Raw genomic sequence first — 22,835 nt, 5'->3', positions numbered from 1 at the left:
GTGGCGGGAGCCATCTCTGGACGCTGGTCAGTGGCTGGAGCCATCTCTGGACGCTGGTCAGTGGCGGGAGCCATCTCTGGACGCTGGTCAGTGGCTGGAGCCATCTCTGGACGCTGGTCAGTGGCTGGAGCCATCTCTGGACGCTGGTCAGTGGCTGGAGCCATCTCTGGACGCTGGTCAGTGGCTGGAGCCATCTCTGGACGCTGGTCAGTGGCTGGAGCCATCTCTGGACGCTGGTCAGTGGCTGGAGCCATCTCTGGACGCTGGTCAGTGGCTGGAGCCATCTCTGGACGCTGGTCAGTGGCTGGAGCCATCTCTGGTCGCTGGTCAGTGGCTGGAGCCATCTCTGGACGTTGACTGGGGATGAAGAAGAAACCCTGATGCAAGAAACCCTGGACATGGACAGATGTCGCTGAACCCTGGACATAGACAGGAGATGTCGCTGGACCCTGGATATGGACAGGAGATGTCTCTGGACCCTGGATATGGACAGGAGATGTCTCTGGACCCTGGATATGGACAGGAGATGTCGCTGGACCCTGGATATGGACAGGAGATGTCGCTGGACCCTGGATATGGACAGGAGATGTCTCTGGACCCTGGATATGGACAGGAGATGTCTCTGGACCCTGGATATGGACAGGAGATGTCGCTGGACCCTGGATATGGACAGGAGATGTCGCTGGACCCTGGACGGCAGCCATGACAGGACGAGACTCTGGAATGGCGGCCATTTTGCACGAAGACAAATGCATAGCAGATGCAGTGGGTATGTCACTATCCTCCTCCATGATACCCACTTTAAAAGCAGAACCGCTCAGTTGCAATGCAATGTCAATATACGTCTTTAGAGACCAATTAGGATCATGCAAAGGCATGATTGAACTGAGCGGCTCAGATAGTCCTCCTCTGAAAAATATCATGAGACATACCTTGTCCATTGAAGTCAAATGTGCCAGCTCAACGAAGTCCTCTACATAGTCCTCGATAGGACGATCTCCTTGACGGAGACACAAGATTTTTGCTGCTGGATTCATGGTGGCCAAGTCTTCTGTAACGTACTGCTCCGAGACAGAGGTTGAGAATCCAAATGCAGCTTTATTTGTCACTCGTAGTCAACAAACAGGCAAGGGGTCATAACATGTAATCAGTCCAATAAGGCAAACAAGGCAAGAGAGACAGGCAAACGGGTAATCCACGGAACAGGCAAGAAATCCAAAACCAAGACAAGAAACCAGGGAAAACGCTCAGAAATGCAGTAATACAACAAACAAGACTTGGCAATGACTGACAGAATGAACAGGCTTATATAGGGTGAGCTAACTAGGTAATGGGGTGCAGGTGGATGTAATCAATGGATGTTGAAGAGTCCGGGCAAAGGATTATGGGTGATGTAGTCCTTGATGGAGTGACAGTCTGGAGTGGAGTGCCCTCAGGTGGTTCTCATGGGCACTCACACAGGACGAATTGTGACAGTCTGGGATTGTCATTTTATTCAGACCTACTGGTTCAGAGTCACAGCCTATTTGAACAACATTTTAGGTTTAGCCTTGGATCCTGACCCTTTGTCGCTCCTTCTGGGTCTTCCATGAAAGCTTATTTCTAATAAGTATAAAAGACGTCTTTTTAGCCTGTTAACTTTTGCTGCCAGAAAGAATCTACTGATGTCGTGGATCAGCGATAAACCCCCCTCTATAAAGGGATGGCATTCAATCATAAGAGAAATTATTCCTCTGGAACTTCTAACATGTTTTATCCACTCTACAACTGACACTTTTATTCGTATCTGGACAACATATTTGGACAGCATAAATGCCTCCATTTGTGATGTTCTTAGGTTCGGTATGATGTAAGGTGTTTTTATTTTATTTTATGTATTTTTCTCCTTGTTCCCCTGTCTTCTGTCGGTCCTGCTGCACATATTTGGTCTTAGTACAATGCCTTGTTATTTTATGTACTCTTCTGTATTTATCTCTGTTGTGTCAGGTAATTTATGTTCTGTTTTGTGTTTGTTAAAAAAAATAATAAAAAAAAATAATTATAATCTTGATTTGAATTAAGTAATATTTGTGGTTCTTGAAACAGATCAATTTAATTCTCCTTTCTCAAATATTTTGATAGAAATTTCACAAATATATTAAGTATAATTGAAATAAATAATTGGTTAATCGAACACTAAATTCTTTTAGTGAAAAAAACTTAAATATAACTTTGAGACAAAATTAACTGTTGGATTTTTAGTCAATTATTTTGGTATGTTCAACTCAAAATATCAAATAAATAATATTTAGAAATTTTATTAAGTTAATAAAGTTAATTATTATTGTGATATTTACTAAGCCACTGAATTATTTTTTAGAGTGTAGGAATATAAGAACCGGTGTTGGGGAAAGTTACTTTTAAAAGTAATGCGTTACAATATTGAGTTACTCCATAAAAAACTCACATAAAAAAAGTAAATTGCATTACTTAGTTACTCTTTATGGAAAGTCATGTGTTATGTTACTTTTCCTCACCCAAGCTGGGCTTGCTTGTTTATTTTTCAATTAAAAGAAAAAGTGGTAACACTTTATCTTACTGTGTCCTTTTTACATATGTTACATGTACTTACCACAGTAATAATTATAAATTATTCATAATTACATGCAACTAACCCTCAACCAAACCCTAATCCTACCCTAACCCTACATGTAGTTCATGTATATTACTCTGTACTTAAAGCGGCGGTTGATTATGATTTGACTTTTTTAACTTTAGTGAGTGTGTAATGTCGCTGTTTGAGCATAAACAACATCTGCAAAGTTACGACGCTCAAAGTTCAATGCAAAGGGAGATATTTTCTTTTAAAGAAATCACTTTTTAAGGACTACAGCAAAGGGCTGGTAGGGACTACAACGTGTTAGTGACATCACTACCCCTGAAATTTACATAAACCCCGCCCCCGGGAACATGCATGTAGAGAATGTATAGATTATCATGACAGAATATGCTTGAAGATGGTTAACTCACAAATTCATCAACTATCCATTCAGATACGTCCTGTCTCATTCTACATGTTGTCTCTTCTTCTTGAGTCTCTCCTTCATTTTCCGACTGCGGTTTGAAGATAAAAGGCTGAACAGTTTCGGACATTTTCAGTGCGTGTCTGCGTGAGGTAATCAGAGCTGCTAACATGAGCTCTTGAAGCTCCGCCCTCTTCCTGAAGGGGGCGGGAGCAGCAACTCATTTGCATTTAAAGAGACACACACAAAAACGGCATGTTTTTTTGCTCACCCTCAAAAAGTGACAATTTTAATATGCTTTAAAAAATTATCTGTGGGGTATTTTGAGCTAAAAAGTAATCTTGTAAAAAGGGGCAATCAACCACCCCTTTAAAATCTATAATTACACTGTAACTATATACAATGACACCTTAAAATAAAGTGTAACCGAGAAAGTTTTATTTTTGGTAAATGTAAAGGCTGTTTCAGTCCAAAAGTGAAATGCAAAAGCCTGAAGGAAATGAACATTTACACCTGTACAGTAGAACCTTTAGTGATTTGACATTTGAACCGAGGCGTCGGAGCTTGTGTTGAGAATAAATGGCCGTGCCAAATGAAGTCCCGATTCAAGGCTTGTGTTGTTAACTGAGAAATCACCACCTTGTGTTTGTTGTGGCGTTCCAGAGAAGTGTCAGGAGTAGAAGAAGTGTGAGTGTCAGAGAGTTGTGTCATTGTGGTTCATATGTGTTAGGGCTGTATATTATTACATTATACAGTATTACTATTAGTATTCGTTTTTCTCCAATAGAGTTTTCCTCTATTATTAGGTGTCCTTTGGCATCTGCTGGATAGCATGGCTGATCACAGTATAAATATATAATTCATTAACAGTGTGTCTGACAGTTGTCTTTGTACAAGTAAAGTCAGACAGAAGATGCATATTTTATTTTATACCCAGGTAATGGACAAATGTCTGCTCATGCCATTGGCTCAGGATTAATGGATTTGTCTGCTATTTCTTTGCACTAGGTGTCACTAGTGAGCAATGATTAAAGAAGCTTCGGGTAATAATGAGCCTTTTGGTGAAGCAATGTGCTGCGAGGTCTCAGTGGTTCAGGAAGCCTCATTTGGCCATCATACCTTTGCTGCCATTTTGGATTGCAGAAGAATAGTGTCACGTATGGAAAAAGCAGGCTGAGGCATGGATCTAAGTGCAGGGGATTAATAAAGAAACAACTATACAAACGAAAGGAAACACGGAGAACAAGAAACAAAAGGGACCATCACATTCAGCAACTGACATGAAACACAAGGGCTATATGTACACATGGGCAAACAAGCTTAACAAAAGTAACAAGATGGGGAGACTAATCAACGTGAAAAACTACAAAACTACAACAGTCTAAAAATGCTGGGCTAAAAACAACCCATGTTTGGTTGAAAATTGACAAACCCAGCAATTGGGTTGTTTTAACCCAGCAATTGGGTTGTTTTAAGCAAACATTTAACCCAACCGCTGGGTTAAAACAACCCAATTGCTGGATTTGTCCATTTTCAACCCAACTTGGGTTGTTTTTAGCCATAGACAGTAAAAGAAATGGACACAGCGAGAATCTATTGGTCATTGCGAAGAGAAAGATGAGAGACATGTGAGCGAACAATGCAGAAGAGCCACAGGCTGATCGCATCCATGCCAAACCAAGTGCTGAGGACATACATGATTACAGAGGGCCAACATTTATCTATTTAAAATCCTTTTTTTTTATTGATTTCGTGAAATATTCTAATTTTCAGAGATTTTGATTTTGGGGTTTTCAGCCATAATCATCAAAAATTATAACAAATAAAGGCTTGAAATATCTCACTTTGCATGTAATGAGTCTATTAGTTTCAACTTTTAAGCTGAATTACTGAAATAAATGAACTTTTTATATTTATATTAAATATATTAAATGTATAATCAAAGCCTTAATCAATATCTATCCTCCTAAATATTAAGACGATTTAAACGATTTCTTCTAGTTTGATTGTTCTCTAAAGTTTCATTCCTTTTGACTGAATTATATGCTTTTATTTATCTATTTTTATATGCTATTTTATATGTCCTTTTACTGAAACACGAAAGAATAAAGATGAATATTGCCTGTACTTCTCTCTGAGGAGAAGAACATGATATCTGTATGTTTTGGAGAACTATGTTGTTTTTAGTTTACGCTCCACCAACTCCAACCTTGTAGAGACTGTCTGTGTGTGTGTGTGTGTGTGTGTGTGTGTGTGTGTGTGTGTGTGTGTGTGTGTGTGTGTGTGTGTGTGTGTGTGTGTGTGTGTGTGTGTGTGTGTGTGTGTGTGTGTGTGTGTGTGTGTGTGTGTGTGTGTGTGTGTGTGTGTGTGTGTGTGTGTGTGTGTGTGTGTAGTATTCTGTGTTACAGATCAGTATTGGAGTATTGGAGGCGGATTACGGGCATCCTAGGAGATGGGTGGACTTGTTTTCTAGGCAAGCTGGCGCCTGCTCCAGATCTGGAAGGTCAATACGTGTCTAATTCAGGGGTGAAAGCGTCAACAAGTGATCTATGGAGACGTGTATCTGATTAACTGATAATGAGTGGAAATGTATCTATTTTCTCTTGGCCAATCAGAATCATTCAACCTGCATTAATGGCCTTGCTAGACCTTGAAGAGAGTATAACTGTTGAGAAATTGTATGTATGAAAAACTGGTAGAGGAAGAACGCGGCCTACGAACTCCTTGTGAGACTTGAAGCTGCTTCTGCTGATGAAACTGCAAACTATTCTTCAGTATTTTTTTCTTTAATTAATTGCACTCGTGACTCTTGGTCTTCATTCTTCACAGCTGGTCTTGGGTCCTAAACTGTTATCCCCTAACGCAGTTCTTGTAAAAGTAATGCCCCCAACACTGATAAGAACAAATCATTCAAATGAACATTGCAACTGGTGGGGGAAATGCTCTTTACCACTCTCAATGTTCATTCTGAGTATTTCTTGCTGATAAGATCTGCCACCTCTGTTTTTTAACCTCATTAGATTGAGACGGAAGTACAGTCTAATAAAAAAAGCTGTTTTCCTGTTGACATCATGTGCAGCCCATGTCTTGAGTTTAGTCTGATATGGATTTTCTGCCTGTAGTTTTTAATACATTTTAAGGTGTAATGTTTCACTGCAAACGTTTTTTTTCTTTTACAGTTTTTTACAATCGCTATGACACTTTTTTCAAAACTTTTAACAAATTTCCTAAACTCTTAACGCACCAACACACCTACATCACGCAATTGCCAAAACGGTTAATTGCATGCTCAAAATCACACATTGTAAACTAAACTCCAAAACAAATTTTCAAAATACAATAATTCACCAACACAATGTCTACCAAAACCCTAACACATGTTCTCTTCCAACAGGAACATTTAGTCAATCATAGCACAATGTCATAAAAACACTAACACTGTGTAAAAAACACACACCGATCACATCTACATTTTTCAGTTGGCCAAATTGAATTTCAGAAATTCAATTTGGCCAACTAAAAATTTTTGACGTGATTGGTCACTAGAACATTTTCAATTGGAGACCTGATTTTTTTTTTTTAGATGGAATTACAGAAAAGCATTATTTTATGTGTCAGATCTGCCCTTATGCAATAGACAGTATATTTTATTGATCATAGATTGTGTGTCTTTTGAAGACTCTCCACATTTTTGTTTTGTTGGGTTTAGTAAATGCATGCATTTTGTTTCTTTTGCTGCAGAAATTCAATACAAAAAATGAAAATCCCATCTCAGAGTAGCTTTATTGAATGCCCTTCAGTTTTATTTCATTATCAGCAATCGCCATGTTGACAATAGCACTTTCCTGTTCTTCATTTAGGAGCTTTCCTCTGCCCCCTGAGGGAGGTAGATGTTGAATACTTAGATAGACAAAATAGTTAGGGACCAGAGGCATACAGTCACTGTAATATGTATTATGTATTAATTACATTTTTACATTTAAATTAAATAAGAAATAAAATTCTACATTTTCAGTAAGAATTTTTGTAATCCATAAGAGATCTGACACAAGCATTGCAGCACAAGAGAAGCAGTAAATAAATATATATACATATTTTTCTTCAAATTATGACTATATTTCTAGTGAAAATGAGCCAGTCATTAATTATTCACTTGGTCATGTCTACAGTTCACTTGAATTTGTTCTAGATTATTAGCCATTGTAGTGCCCTGGAAGCTGGTCTAATACACCAGAAGCTCAATCTCTCCTCCCGCTGTTATATTTCTGCAGTGTTTGTCTTCTTCATGACCATCATCATGACCTCTCTGCTTCCACACCTGACCTTCACTGGCGAGACTAATCGACTGCATATTGATTCATCTGGTTAATAATATAACTAACCCTATCTCTCTCTCAGCTCGTGTGAATGTGGATAAAGTGAACGGCACAGAAGTAAAACTTTCTCTTCAGAAGACGTTCTAGGTTATTAATGTAACCCCTATTCCCTAAAGGAGGGAGCGGAGATGGCCGCTCGCGGTGCTCATAGGGATTGTGGCCATGGGACATAACGTCTCCATTCCCTCCTTCAGGCAATGGTAGCCTGGTCCTACCAGACTCTCGCACATTTCATTTGTACAGAGAGTCCGGCCACTCTCCATTGACCAAACTTCTTTGAAGACGGAAACTCTGTTGAAGTTTAAAACTATTGGATCTGCCCAGAGCGGCTCTGGATCTGCATAACCAATCGCTAACGTTTGCTCGTGACGTATGTCGTCTCAAACTAGCGCACGACATCAAGGTCATCGCTCTCAGACACGCCCTCTGTTCGCTGATTGGACCGGTTAAAAATTGACCGGAGAAAACCAGAGAATATACCGCAATCCCAGACGGAGAACTGAAGGAAGATGAAAATTGAGCTCTTTGAATTCTCGTCGCTTCATAAAGTTATGGTAGAACCACTGTAGTGAGATGGACTTTGTAACGACGTCTTTAGTGTCTTTTATGGGTCTTTTAAGGGTCTTGAGAGTGAACCGTGCCATTGAGCCAATGGAGGCCTTTCAGAGCCATCAGATTTACACTAAAATATCTTCATTTGTGTCTGAATATGAACGGAGGTCTGACGGGTGTCCAACGACATGAGGGGAAGTAATTAATGACAGAATTTTCATTTTTGGGTGAACTAACCCTTTAATGAGTGAGCGCTGCACTTCTTTATATAACCGTGTCGCAGGGAGGGGTTCATGATGCAAATCTCACTCGCAATGTCTATTGGCTTGTTTTCTTACCACTTGAAGGTGATTGGACTCTCAAGCGAGATCCTAATACAGACTACCGGCACATCCGGGAACTTTACTGGGGATTTCATCACCACCCTTTTTAGGGGAAAATAAACTTCCCTCAATACAAAATAGCGGCACAAAACAACGGCCCAACACAGGTTAAGTGATAGGGATATACTTATTTTTGGTTTGCATGAGTTCCAAGTATATAAATCCATCTTTTTGTGCATTTAAATAGAAAAGACAATCTAAATTTTATAGAAATACTACTTTTTTGACCATTTCCCCAAATTTATTTAAAAAATATGTTTTGATTTATATGATTGAAGCCATTTCATGGTTAGAACATAATGCATACCATACAGGGTTAAGATAGAAAACTGCATGAATTTTAAATTAAATTTATCATAATTTTGTAAGAAAAACAACTGCTATGTGTTCCACTAGGGGGCGTTATTATGCTCATGCTTTACAAGCTTTTTCTTGATTCTTGAATGTCAATAGCATATATGTGCCCCTGGACCACAGCATTTTGAGATTTAAACATCATAAATAAGCTTCCCATTGATGTATGGTTTGTTAGGATAGGACAATATTTGGCCGAGATACAAAAATCTGGAATCTGAGGGTGCAAAAAAAAAATCTTAATACTGAGAAAATCTCCTTTAAAGTTGTCCAAATGAAGTCCTTAGCAATGCATATTACTACTAATAATACATTTATGATATATTTACGGTAGGACATTTACTAAATATCTTCATGGAACATGATCTTAATATCCTAATGATTTTTGGCATAAAAGCAAAATGGATAACTTTGACCCATGCAATATATCGTTGGCTATTGCCACAAATACACCCGTGAGATCAAAATATTTTTCTAGGAACCTGTGACACAAGACTCAACCTTTGGAGTTGAAATAGAAAATTGTATATATTTTAAATGAATATACTGACTTTATTTTCAATAACATGTTTTCTGCTACAGTTACAGTGACTAAAACCAAACTCACAATGCTCTTCTATGAGTCAGTAAGAAAGCACACTCTTTGAAGTTGAGGTAGAAATATGTATGTATTTTTAATAAATGTATTAAAAGTGTGCATGTAAAACACTGCTCAATGTTCCTCTAGAGGGCGGTATTCACACACTTTGATGGGCTTTGCAAGCTTTTTTTTCTGTGTATAAAACCAACATCTCTAAATGTTCCTCTAGGGACCAATAATTTACTTTAAATTAATGTATGTATGTCTTCACATTTCAAGAGCATGTGTTGTGCTATAGTTCTGTGAATAAAACCTAAATGTTCTTCTAGGAATCAATAACAAGTTTCAATTTAGATTTGAGATGTGAAATTATTAGCACAGTTAAATGTCAATAGCCTGTTTCTCTCCATCACTTATGATAGTAAATCCAACTGAAAGGATTCTTTTAGTATCTAGTATTAGGACACACTCTTTGGATTTGGGATTGAATTGTACACATTTAGGTGTTTAACCCAAAGTGTAAGTTGTTATTAATAACACTATTAATCTTTCTGCTATATAAAATTGAATGTTATGTTATCATGTAAGAGTTGTGTATATTTGTGTGCATGTTTCAAGCCTCTGTGCCACTATTTGCTATTATAAATCAATAAATTGCAATACCTCAGAATAATTTGCATTAGGGATGCATGATATTGGATTTTTACCGATATCCAATATGCTGATATTTTTTCACCAATAGCCAATGTTGATAACGCTATACATTTATTCTTTCCCCTTTGTTTAGAAACAAGTCTCCCCTGCATGTGATATAAAGTTATAATTACAAGATATAAAGTCATAATTACGAGTTATAAAGTCAGAATTACGAGTTATAAAGTCAGAATTACGAGTTATAAAGTCAGAATTACGATATATAAAGTCAGAATTACGAGTTATAAAGTCAGAATTACGAGATATAAAGTCAGAATTAAAAGATATAAAGTCAGAATTGCGAGTTATAAAGTCAGAATTACGAGATTTAAAGTCAGAATTACAAGTTATAAAGTCAGAATTACGTTAAATAAAGTCAGAATTACGAGATATAAATTCAGAATTACGAGATATAACGTCAGAATTGCGAGTTATAATGTCAGAATTACAAGTTATAAAGTCAGAATTACAAGATATAAAGTCAGAATTACGAGATATAAAGTCAGAATTACGATATATAAAGTCAGAATTACGATATATAAAGTCAAAATTGCGAGATATAAAGTCAGAATTACGATATATAAAGTCAAAATTGCGAGATATAAAGTCAGAATTGCGAGATATAAAGTCAGAATTGCGAGTTATGTCAGAATTGCGAGTTATGTCAGAATTACGAGTTTTAAAGTCAGAATTACGAGATATAAAGTCAGAATTACGAGATATAAAGTCAGAATTACAAGATATAAAGTCAGAATTACAAGTTATAAAGTCAGAATTACGAGATATAAAGTCAGAATTACAAGTTATAAAGTCAGAATTACGAGATATAAAGTCAGAATTACGATATATAAAGTCAGAATTGCGAGATATAAAGTCAGAATTGCGAGTTATGTCAGAATTGCGAGATATAAAGTCAGAATTACGATATATAAAATCAGAATTACGAGATATAAAGTCAGCATTACGAGATATAAAGTCAGAATTGCGAGATATAAAATCAGAATTACGAGATATAAAGTCAGCATTACGAGATATAAAGTCAGAATTAAAAGATATAAAGTCAGAATTGCGAGTTATAAAGTCAGAATTACGAGATTTAAAGTCAGAATTACAAGTTATAAAGTCAGAATTACGTTAAATAAAGTCAGAATTACGAGATATAAATTCAGAATTACGAGATATAAAGTCAGAATTACGAGATATAAAGTCAGAATTACAAGATATAAAGTCAGAATTACAAGATATAAAGTCAGAATTACGATATATAAAGTCAAAATTGCGAGATATAAAGTCAGAATTACGATATATAAAGTCAAAATTGCGAGATATAAAGTCAGAATTGCGAGATATAAAGTCAGAATTGCGAGTTATGTCAGAATTGCGAGATATAAAGTCAGAATTACGAGATATAAAGTCAGAATTGCGAGATATAAAGTCAGAATTGCGAGTTATGTCAGAATTGCGAGATATAAAGTCAGAATTACGATATATAAAGTCAGAATTACGATATATAAAGTCAAAATTGCGAGATATAAAGTCAGAATTGCGAGATATAAAGTCAGAATTGCGAGTTATGTCAGAATTTCGAGATATAAAGTCAGAATTACGAGATATAAAGTCAGAATTACAAGATATAAAGTCAGAATTACAAGATATAAAGTCAGAATTACGAGATATAAAGTCAAAATTACGAGTTATAAACGAGTCGACAACACACAATTAAACATTTACCATCGATTGGATGTTTTTAAATAAACACTGAGAAAAGCTATATAAGTTTTAGGGCTGGGGTATATATATATATATATATATATATTAGGGCTGTCAAAAGATTAATCGCATCCAAAATAAAAGTTTGTGTTTATATAATATATGTGTGTGTACTCTGTTAATTATTATTTATATATAAATACACACACATTCATGTATATATTTAAGAAATATTTGCATGTATATACTGTATATACATTTTTATAATCTATAATATATATATAAATATAAATGTTTTATATATATTTAAAAAAAACTTTTTTTCTTAAATATATACATGTGTGTGTATTTATATGTAAATAATAATTAACAGAGTACACACACACATATATTATGTAAACACAAACTTTTATTTTGGATGCGTTTAATCTTTTGACAGCCCTAATATATATATATATATATATATATATATATATATATATATATATATATATATATATATATATATATATATATATATATATATATATATATATATATATATATATATATATATATATATATATATATATAACATTGATATATAAGTGATCCCCTGGATTTAGACTTATATATTGTAGCCTATTTACATAAAAGCGTTCACAGGCAAATTTGCATTTCCCTGCCGTTGAAATCAGGCACATATCTAATTGTCAGGAAACACCTGGCTGCATGTCAAAATCCATGGATTATAGATATTTGATAAGTTGTAATGAACACTATCGAGTCTAACCTTTAGTTTAAACTGATAATCGTTTGTTCAACTCGTGTTTTCGCAGTTTACCCAAATAAATCCAGTCATACAGCAGCTCTTCTGCCACTCAGTCCGGCTGAGGGGGCGTGTCCCGTCGGGAAAGGGACGTCAGCGCATACCCTCGACTGTGACAGGCCGATGCGAGAGAGCGTCACTTTACGTAATTAATATTCATGACCTGAGTCTTTTCCATAGTAGGATTCGTTAATTCGCTTCCTGCAAGTCCGGTGTTACTCCGCCCCCCGAGCGTGAGTTGTGCTGAAGATAATAATAGAAAAATAGGGCAGGGTCCAGGAGACAAACAAACGCGGTTCAGCCGAGAGGGATTTCACAACTCAAGTATGACATATTAACGCATTGACAGGAACATGACCCTAACGACTGGACGCGGTGTCTCGCGGTGAAACGGCTCGAGGCGACGCACACGGAGTCAACTGTCACCATCAACAGAACCGCGTTACTTCGGAAACTACGCTCGGATAAATGAGCGTAACGTTACATTCTTCGCAAACGCTTCAGTGGATTTCCAGTGAGTTAACAGTAGCGGTTATCGTTTCAGAGTCGTGACGCGCGAACAGTGATTCTCTTCTTACTAATGGTTTCCCCCCCTCGACATATATACTGCTAAACGGATTTTTTAAGACTCTCATTTAAAAATGAAACGATAATCGTCTGATATGTTGTCGGTTCTGATGACGTCACGGCACTTTTATTTACTATAGCTACCAGGAATGCCAGCTATGAGGTGTGCTGGTTGACAAGCTGGACACTTTCAACAAACTGATGAAAAATGAATTCAGATCTGGATGCCATTTCTCTTTATGTCCCCTCTCTCGGCCAACATCTAGACATGATGGGCAGGGGTCATGCAGAGTCCAGTGGGGGGGTGAATCCTGGGGCGGGCACCTTCTGGCAGGACCACTCCATCTGTAAGAGTGCCCACCCTGGGGGCATCAGTTTGCCCTCGGACAGTGGCACCTTATTGACCACGGGTAAATGCAAGAGCCGAGCCGTAACAGTGGCCTACGTGAGGAACTCTGAGACCAGCCAACATCACAGCCCAGAGAACATGGCTTTACAGTGTCTGAAGGATGCTTGCGACATTGTGGGCTGTAAACTGGACGTAATTCCCTTTGGGAAGCTGGACTTTGGTGAAACTTCAGTTCTGGATCACTTTTACAATGCAGGTAAGTCTGAGAAAACCTTGGGAATAAACCAGTAAAAATAGTACAAAACGTAAAAAAATAAGGTTGGCAAAACTCAAAAAAACCGAGGCAATCAAATGTTTTAAGTTAAGCAAAAGTTTAAGTAAGCAGAACTTGCAGATTTATATTTTGTAATCATACATTTTAGTTGCTTTGAACTTGAAATATTTGATTAAGAGAATTCATACATTTAACTTAAAAATATCATGTAATCTCAAATTTGTTATGAGTGTAAACTTGACTTTAACTAGCTAGCTAATTCATACATTTAATTTAAACAGATGTAATCTAAATTTTAAATAGTGTAAACTTGACTTTAACTAGCTAATTCATACATTAAACTTAAAAATATCATGTAATCTCACATTTTTATGGATGTTAACTTGACTTTAATTTGCTAATTCATACATTTAACTTAAAAATATCATGCAATCTAAAATTTTTATGAGTGTTAACTTGACTTTAACTAGCTAAATTATAAATTGAATTTAAACATATCATGTAATCTCACATTTTTATGAGCCTAAACTTGACTTTAACTAGCTAATTCATAAATTTAGTTTAAAAATATCATGTAATCTCACATTTTTATGAGCCTAAACTTGACTTTAACTAGCTAATTCAAACATTTAACTTAAAAATATAATGTAATCTCAAATGTTTAGTAGTGTAAACTTGACTTTAACTAGCTAATTCATACATTTAACTTAATATAATGTAATCTCACATTTTTATGAGCCTAAACTTGACTTTAACTAGCTAATTCATACATTTAACTTAAAATATATAATGTAATCTCAAATATTTAGTAGTGTAAACGTGACTTTAACTAGCTAATTCATACATTTAACTTAATATAATGTAATCTCACATTTTTATGAGCCTAAACTTGACTTTAACTAGCTAATTCATAAATTTATCTTAAAAAATCATGTAATCTTACATTTTTATGAGTGTAAACTTGACTTTAGCTAATTCATACATTACATTTAAAAATATCATGTAATCTCAAATGTTTATGTGTAAACTTGACTTTAACTAGCTAATTCATAAATTTAACTTAAAAATATCATGTAATCTCACATTTTTATGATCCTAAACTTGACTTTAACTTGCTAATTCATACATTACATTTAAAAATATAATGTATTCTCACATTTTAATGAGCGGTAAACTTGACTTTAACTAGCTAATTCATACATTAAACTTAAAAATATCATGTATTCTCACATAATTTATGAGTGCAAATTTGTCTTTAACTAGCTAATTCATAAATGCCACCTTGCTAATTGGTTACACAATGTTTTGTTAGCATTAGCATAGCTCTTGCTGAATGAGGACAGCGATATAAAACATTGAACACCTGTTCTCAAACTAAGCTCATGCTCCACTCGTCAACAGGATGGTAAACCCCAAAAAACCCAACATAACAGAAACTCTTCTAAACTACCATAACAAAACATTAAGCACTACTAAATCTCCACCTTAACATTAATCTTGCACACACAAAAAAAAACACAATATAACACTTAATTTTGGCATTTACTGTCCCTTTTGAGTGTCATGGCAAAGCAGGCTGGGAAATAGAAATCCCAGCACATTTTCAGGTAAATTTAAGTTTGTCTAAATTAAAAGAAACAAGTTCATAAAACCCAAAGCAATGAAACAATTCAGATAACTTAAAATGTGTCAGTTTTGTGAACTCAAAAGAAAAAGAAAGTTCTAAATACTCATAAAAGTTCATTTGTTTGGACTAATTTGTTTAATTTGAGCTGGCTCTACACAAACCAATTTTATTATTTTGAGCGTATGGGTTTACAGTGTACACACAGTTTGTTGGCAGCTCAAATGCTTGGTAGTGTATTAGGTGTGTTTGGTTTCTTTCTTTCTCCTTGGTTAGTTTTCCAGGAAAGTTCTCAGAATGAAGTGATCTGTGCTGGTATCCACAACCCAGGGTGGAGTGCAGTTGAATGGAAATGAGGTTTTGTGTAGTAGCTTGAACCCTTAATGTAAACACTGGATCTGCAGCAAAACCAGAGAGGCTGAATCTTGTTAAAATGTTTAAATATTACTATAACCAAACTAGGGATGAAACGATTACCGGTTTCACGATAAACCACGGTAAAATTTAGTGACGGTTAGTAATATCGTATAACATTTAATTATCATTAAAACCGCATGTGATTATCACGATTTTAAAACTCGCGGTAAATCTTGTCCAGTCAGCGTCAGTCTGTTGCGCGCACTGCTGTTTTCTGAATGAGAAGAAATGGCAGAAAGCAGTGACAGCACTCGGGAGATTTTTCAGACTTCTAAAAGGACCAAATCTGAGGCGTTGTCATATTTTGGCTTTTACAAAAGTCCTGAGGGAAACTTAATCGAAGATGGTCACCTGTCTGCAGAACATGCCAGAATAAAGTCGCTGTAATAGGGGGAAACCCTTCAAAACTACGAACGCAAGGCAAGTGGACTTTGACCTCAATACCAAAACTACGTCTGGGAAATAATAACGTGAAGCGAACGAACAAATTCAGACAATACTAGGGTGACATTTAAGGGATAATAATCAGGGCTTGACATTAACAACCGCCGTTTGCGGGTGTAAGTTAACGTTATCTCGGCTGCACACTAGCCACTCTGGCTGTTGAACTTATTATAGTCTTCTCAAAAGCCATCTGTTATAATCGCGTTGCGCATTATAACCACTCACACGTGTTTATATTGAGTTATGAATGCAATGTCTCATAATCAGACGCGTTCAGATTATCCGGAATTTTGTTCAGAGCGCGCGCCGCTCTCACGCGCTGAAATCTACACTAAAAGCAGAGATGTGTGTGTGATGTACGCAAGAGATTCACTCATCATACAGTGCTGGACTGTTTTTGTTCTATTTCAGCAGCGAAAATAGTTTCAAACAAACACAGCAGAACCACAGCGCATCTGATGTGACTGGCATAAAGTTGGCGAATTTAGGGGCCGTCTCTAAAGTTACACACAACATTGGTAACGTTATACACGTTTGAAACTTTAATAGCATTTGAAGACAATGAAAGTCATAAAACTGGCTGTAAAGTGATCATCTAGGTGTCAGGTATGATGCAGTCATTTTGATATTTAATAAAATAAACTGTCAAATCATATGGAAATATGGATATGCATTATTTCTCTAGGATACTGTTTGGGCTCTTACACAAAATATGCTAGATTTAAATGCATCATTGCTGAACACTGATGAGAATATTGCTTGAGAATATATTTACAGAGATAATATTAGAGATTATATTTACGAGAAATTATTATTATTTATGCGTTGCTATTGACGACGGGCATTATAAGGAAGAAAATCCCACAGAATCTTGCTTAAAAAAGTGCATAGAGCTGCTTTAGTTTGTTTGTTGATTTTCAAATATAAAACTTGAACAAAACCGTGATAATATTGATAACCGTGATAATTTGGGTCACTATAATCGTGATGTTAAATTTCCATACCGTTTCATCCCTAAACCAAACACTAAATTGCCAAAATTTGGACGTATGATGGAGTAGTTCTGTGCCAAATACACTCCTTCAGAATTGAAAAAATTTTTTTTAAGTATGACCCTGTACTTCATAAAGGGCATAATTCCTGGAATTGGGCACTTTTCCCGGAAGAACACACACACACACACACACACACACACACACACACACACACACACACACACACACACACACACACACACACACACACACACACACACACACACACACAGAGCGCCAACAATGAGCTTTGTTCGGGTTACAGGAGCCGTCGGTCACACTGACATTGTGTTTTTAGACCACAAAATCAACAATGTCACTAAAGAAGTGTGTTTCTAGTTATGAGGGAAAGATCACCTTGTTCAGCTTCCCAAAGTACCCCGGCTTTAAGGAAACATTGGATGCAGTTTGTGTTTCCGGCGTTCTGCAAGTGTGTGTGTTTGTTCCCAGTCATGAGTGGAAACCACAGGCGTGAGTGAAACTGCATCAAATGTGTGTGTTTTGTTGGCAATCGGTGTGTAAGTGTATATAATGTCAACAACACCAACGTATAGTGAATCAAGAGTTATCCAGGGATAATGCCATGATGTGTGTGTGTGTGTGTGTGTGTGGGTGTGTGCTCGTGAGTCTTTAGCTCCGCCCACTGCACGCCTCCACGGACTCGGCTGTTTTCGGAAAGAATTGGTACAGTGTATCTGTCTTTTATAAATATGATAAACTAAAGACTCTTGGTAGAAATGAAGGATCAACACTACTCTATAGATACTCAAGATTAACATGTGTGTGTGATGTGCCCTTTAACTTTAACCGCATCGGCCAATTCTTAATTTATCAAAAAGATTCCTCACAGTTTTCTCAAAATGCACAAACACGTACGTGCTCATTCATCATTTTTGTATATTTGTATTTTTTATATCACCCTGCTGTTCAGATTCTGGTGTTAACCACTAAAACCCATATCTGTTGGCCACTAAATATGAATAAATTATTCTCAGTTTTTCCTCATGAGGCACTGTATGAAACTGTTTGTATGAAAGCTTGAAGTTAAAACAGATTTTGTTATCATTTGCATATTTTAAGATCATGTCTTTTTGCTCCATGCAATGTTTGCTTGTTTTGATGAGGGCCTGAGTGTTTCATCTATTGATCAAAAGTAGCATGTTTTCATAGTTATAGCATTTTTACAATGTTTAAACGTGTTTTAACTGGAATGCGTAGGAGGGAAATTGTACTTCTGGACTTCTGAAGGTTTGTAGAGGAACGTAATCTTATCAAAGGCTTTTTCAGTCTGATTACAAGGCAGCGAACTGTTCCCTTGTGTACTATGGTTATCTCTGCAAGGGCTGGTGATCAGATAGTATTCTCCTTTTTGTATTTGTATGTGGAAAGCTAAAGTAAGTCTGATTTTAGTTTTATGTGCTGTACCATCAACGGAATATATATGAGGACTAGGCATGTGCCGGTATCAAATTTTCATGTTGTGATTAATTGCTGAAGCTTTATCACGGTATTATCACGATATTGAAATAAGTTGCAAAAAAATGCGTTGTCATACTATAACAGGTTTAATAACTTTCTTATAACAAAAAGTACCAAACATTTAAATACAATAAAGCAATACACAAAACTGTAATAAAGTAAACAAATATTTAAAACTGTGTATAAGTGCTAAAGAATAATGAAGAACAATAGGTAACACTTTAATAAGGTCTCGCCAGTTAATGCATTAACAAAGAGCGAATAGCTACATTTTACAAAAGTTATTCTTCTTTGATAATGTTAGTTAAAAAAAAAAAAGCAACTGTTAGTGTAAGCTCAGGTCCATTAAATACAGTTACAACTTTAGTTTTTAATGTGTTATTAAATGATGAAATTTACATTTAACTCAGATTAATAAATGCTTTAGAAGTATTTTCAGTTTGTTAATAAATGAACTAATGTGAAATATTAGAGCCTTATTGTAAAGTGTGTGACTGAACAACAGTCAGAACATATTCAAACAATATCTAGGGCATGTAATTCAGTCCAGATTAAAATATAAAATGTTTAAGTTTGAAAATGAATAGCCTTAAGTCTTTAAGTATTAAGTATTTGGTGATGTGATGAGCACCGTAGCAAATACAGAAATCTGAATGGCTGTGTGTTTAGTAGCGCGTGTCTGTTTTGTTTACGGGTCAATGACAAATAAGAAAAATAATATTTTTTTACAGATAAAAAATTATAATTTTAAGCAAAAGAGTTTTAAAATGCATTTTTATGTCCAAAAAAAGTATGGTGTTGATTCATGTTGGTTTTTACAGCTTTTAAGACAGCACTAATTCATTATTAAACAAGATTTCTGATTTTACCACCCAGAAAATGTCAGGTGGTGCGACCATATTAGAGCTGCAACTAACGATTATTTTTTCTGTCGACTAATCTAACGATTATTTTTTCGATTAGTCGACTAATCTAACGATTATTTTTCCAGATTAATCTTATGATTCTTTTTTACTGATTATTGTATTTCAAAGAGGGTAGTGAATTTGTATATTATTTTAACATGAAATCAATGAATGATGACAATATTAATTGTATTTCAGGAAGGGTAGTGAACATAGTATGCCATTTTATAATGAAATATATGAACACAAGAAGCTTTTTAAACATAATATATAATGATACTATTCATCATAAAATGTATACAGAGTAGGCCTAATTAGGAAAAGTTGTTTACTATAGGCTAGTAGTTGAGTATGATTTACTTATTGATTTGTGTCAATAGTAAACGAAAATGCACTTGTATTTATCTGCAAAAGGTTCACATACAGGAGCTTTCAGCATAGTTTTAATATAGTATAACTAGTCGTCTATTTTGAAGATACATGTGCATAAACAACGACTAAAGCTGCCAGAAGTTTTTGCCCAAACTTCAAAGACACATTTAAATGATTAAAGCTAGAGGCATATCTTAACTTTAATCATGCAAACTACCTATATACAGCAAGTTATTATGCATATGTGTTTGGGACAGAGGGGAACCAGGTCGCATTAACAGGAGATATATGCAGCCCATAATAAATAAAAGCACGAGACGTACTGGGGTCGGAGAAGAACCCCGGAAAATGTGACCGTCTGTTGCAATACACGCGCCACGGTTCAGCTGCGCGAGAGAACACTGGCAGGAGGGTTGCCAGGTTTACACAACAAAACCCACCCATTCGTTACTCAAAACAAGCCCAATCGCGTTTCGGGGAGGTTCTCTGGTAAACATCGCGTTCGGGGGGTTAAATATGTGTGTTTTTTTGCTTCAACCCGCGGACATGAGACACAGCCCGCGGCAACAGTGTAGAAGTAGCCCAATTCCGCGGAAAAAAGCGGACTTGGCAACACTGACTGGCAGTGTGAAAGCTCCCGCTCTCCACGCGCACAGCTTCTGCTCTGCCTGCGCGCGCAGTGTGAAACCGGCGTTACAGAGCGTAACAAAGCACAGTTTTACTCGGCTTCTGTTTAAAGTACTCCCACACTTTTGAATGTCGCGGTCTGGCTTTATATGATAAATGATCATTTTCACTATGCCCGGGAGCAGAAGCTGCCATTATTCTAGATCTTCTGTTCCATTCTAGAACGTAAATAATGTGCCGCCGACGCGTCGACGCATTTCACGCACGTCGACGTATTTTCGTAGTCGACGTCATCGACGACGTCGACGCGTCGTTGCAGCCCTAGATCATATATTCATTTAAAATAATATACATATCATTGTAAAATGCATATCACATGGTCACCCTTTCCCTTTTCTATGTTTTGCCCTTTTAGTCCAATTCATATAAATGGACACTTTTCCATAAGGAGTTTTTATGTTTTTTTAATTTTAATTTTTTATTATTATTATTTGTATACATTATATAATGGTTTACATTTATATTTCTTACTTCTTTTTGCAATTGCAGTGGGAATTGATACTTTTAAATGTAAATTTGCTCAAAGAATTTCAAAAAAATTAAAAGAGTATCTTATAAAGGAAATATTGTAGATACATTTTATAGGTGACATGTATTTATTAATTTTTTTTAGGAAAATAATGAATTCGGACACAAAAAATACATCATTTCATTGACCCTTACGAGGGTTACCGGGGAAACGGCTGCATTTCTGCTGTCCCGTCGGCGCCCTCTGCTGTCAGAGAGTGAATGTGCGTCTCCTTCACTCGTTCCACCATGTGCTCGGCTCATGTTGGGTTTGTTTACATCAGTGCGCGTTCCTCTTTGACGTGTTGTTCATTTTAAAAAGTTGATGGGTAAAGTATCCTTAAAATGCATTCTAAAAATTGGAATAATTTGATTCGTAATAAATAATTATTCACGATATTTTGAAGTGCCCACAATAACAATATTGTGCATGTTCATTATTGCGAGTATTACCATATACCGGCACTGCCGCACATGTCTAATGAGGACACATAGGCTGCATACGAATACTGTATAGTGGGTAGGGATGGCTCGATACCACAATTTTGTCTTCGGTACGGTACCACAATCTAATACCGAAGTACCGATATTAAATCGATACCATACAGGGTCTGAATTTTGATGCGGGTATTGCGCATAATTTTACTCACTCTCGCAAGTTTTGGGTTTATGAAGCGGGAAATTACCGCAAATGTTAATTATTAAATTAATCAACAAAGATTGTCACATCAATCAGTCATTTGGAAACTTTTTTGTAAGTAATTTCAGCATTACACCTCATCGCACCTGCACTATAAAAGCAATTTGCGCGCTCAGATTCAACACTTGCGGGACAACTGACGGAAATCCCTGCCCACGTCTTTTTAAACCTCGCCAATTTGAACATGCAAGCGATTTTATAGCATTTCGTAACACAAATGGGATGAGAGCTCTTTAAGAGAGTTTTCTTTCCGCTCATGCCAACAACAAACACACACACACACACACACGCCTAAAGAGCTCGCGCATTCCAAATTAAGTTGTTTTTCCTCAGTCAAATACACACAAAATTATGTCAAAAATGTCAATCTTTAGTGAGTAGTTACATAAACACAGTTGGGTATGTCTTTCGCGGATGTAAATAGTGCAATAGGATGCGTGCAAATATTATGAGGTCTAAACATCACTGGTTGAAACGAACGCTGGAGATTTCTTTATATTTAAACAATACGATCTTATGTATGTGCGTTAATCAGTGTTAAAAGAAAAAAGTCTAAATTAGATGGTTAGAATTATGCACTCACCTGTCGATCTCTTAATGTCTTACAAGACAGGAATTAAGTGACGATGCTTGGCAAGGTTTGATGGTTCTTCAGCAGTTTTATAAGCAAAGTAATTCCAAATTTCACGTCTACTCTCTTTATTAATGAGCTTTGTGCGTGTTGAGTGAGATTCAACTGCTGTATTCATCTTGTTCTGTTGCCACATTTGCCGGTTTCACGTCAGTTTGGGTAGCGCGCTGCCACCTAGCGGTGAACTTAGGAACAGCAGCATATACCGAAATGAGCAAAATCATGATATCGTACCGTTTTAAATAAAATATATACCGGTATTTTTCCAGTACCGGTATACCGTGCATCCCTAATAGTGGGTGAAAAACAGTATGTGAGCCGAGTAGTAAGTACGTATTCATAGAAAACACATAAGTAGCTGGATGACCTACCACATCCAATGGACAC

At 36.3% G+C, this 22,835-nt stretch overlaps 1 protein-coding gene across 1 annotated transcript in view; it reads left to right on the top strand.

Moving 5' to 3' along the window:
* Positions 1 to 12,687: 12,687 nt before the first annotated feature.
* Positions 12,688 to 22,835, top strand: part of map3k5 (mitogen-activated protein kinase kinase kinase 5) — an 83,643-nt gene continuing 73,495 nt past the window's right edge. Inside the window, exon 1 of the mRNA XM_079830685.1 lies at positions 12,688 to 13,630. Coding sequence (XP_079686811.1) covers positions 13,234 to 13,630 — 397 coding nt within the window. The 5' untranslated portion in view covers positions 12,688 to 13,233. The remainder of the gene's footprint in view (positions 13,631 to 22,835) is intronic.

This window comes from Gobio gobio (assembly GCF_949357685.1).
Source record: "Gobio gobio genome assembly, chromosome: 12".
NCBI classification, from domain to species: Eukaryota; Metazoa; Chordata; class Actinopteri; order Cypriniformes; family Gobionidae; genus Gobio; species Gobio gobio.
Note: the sequence above shows the minus strand (reverse complement) of the source record. Positions and strands in the feature narration are given on the sequence as shown.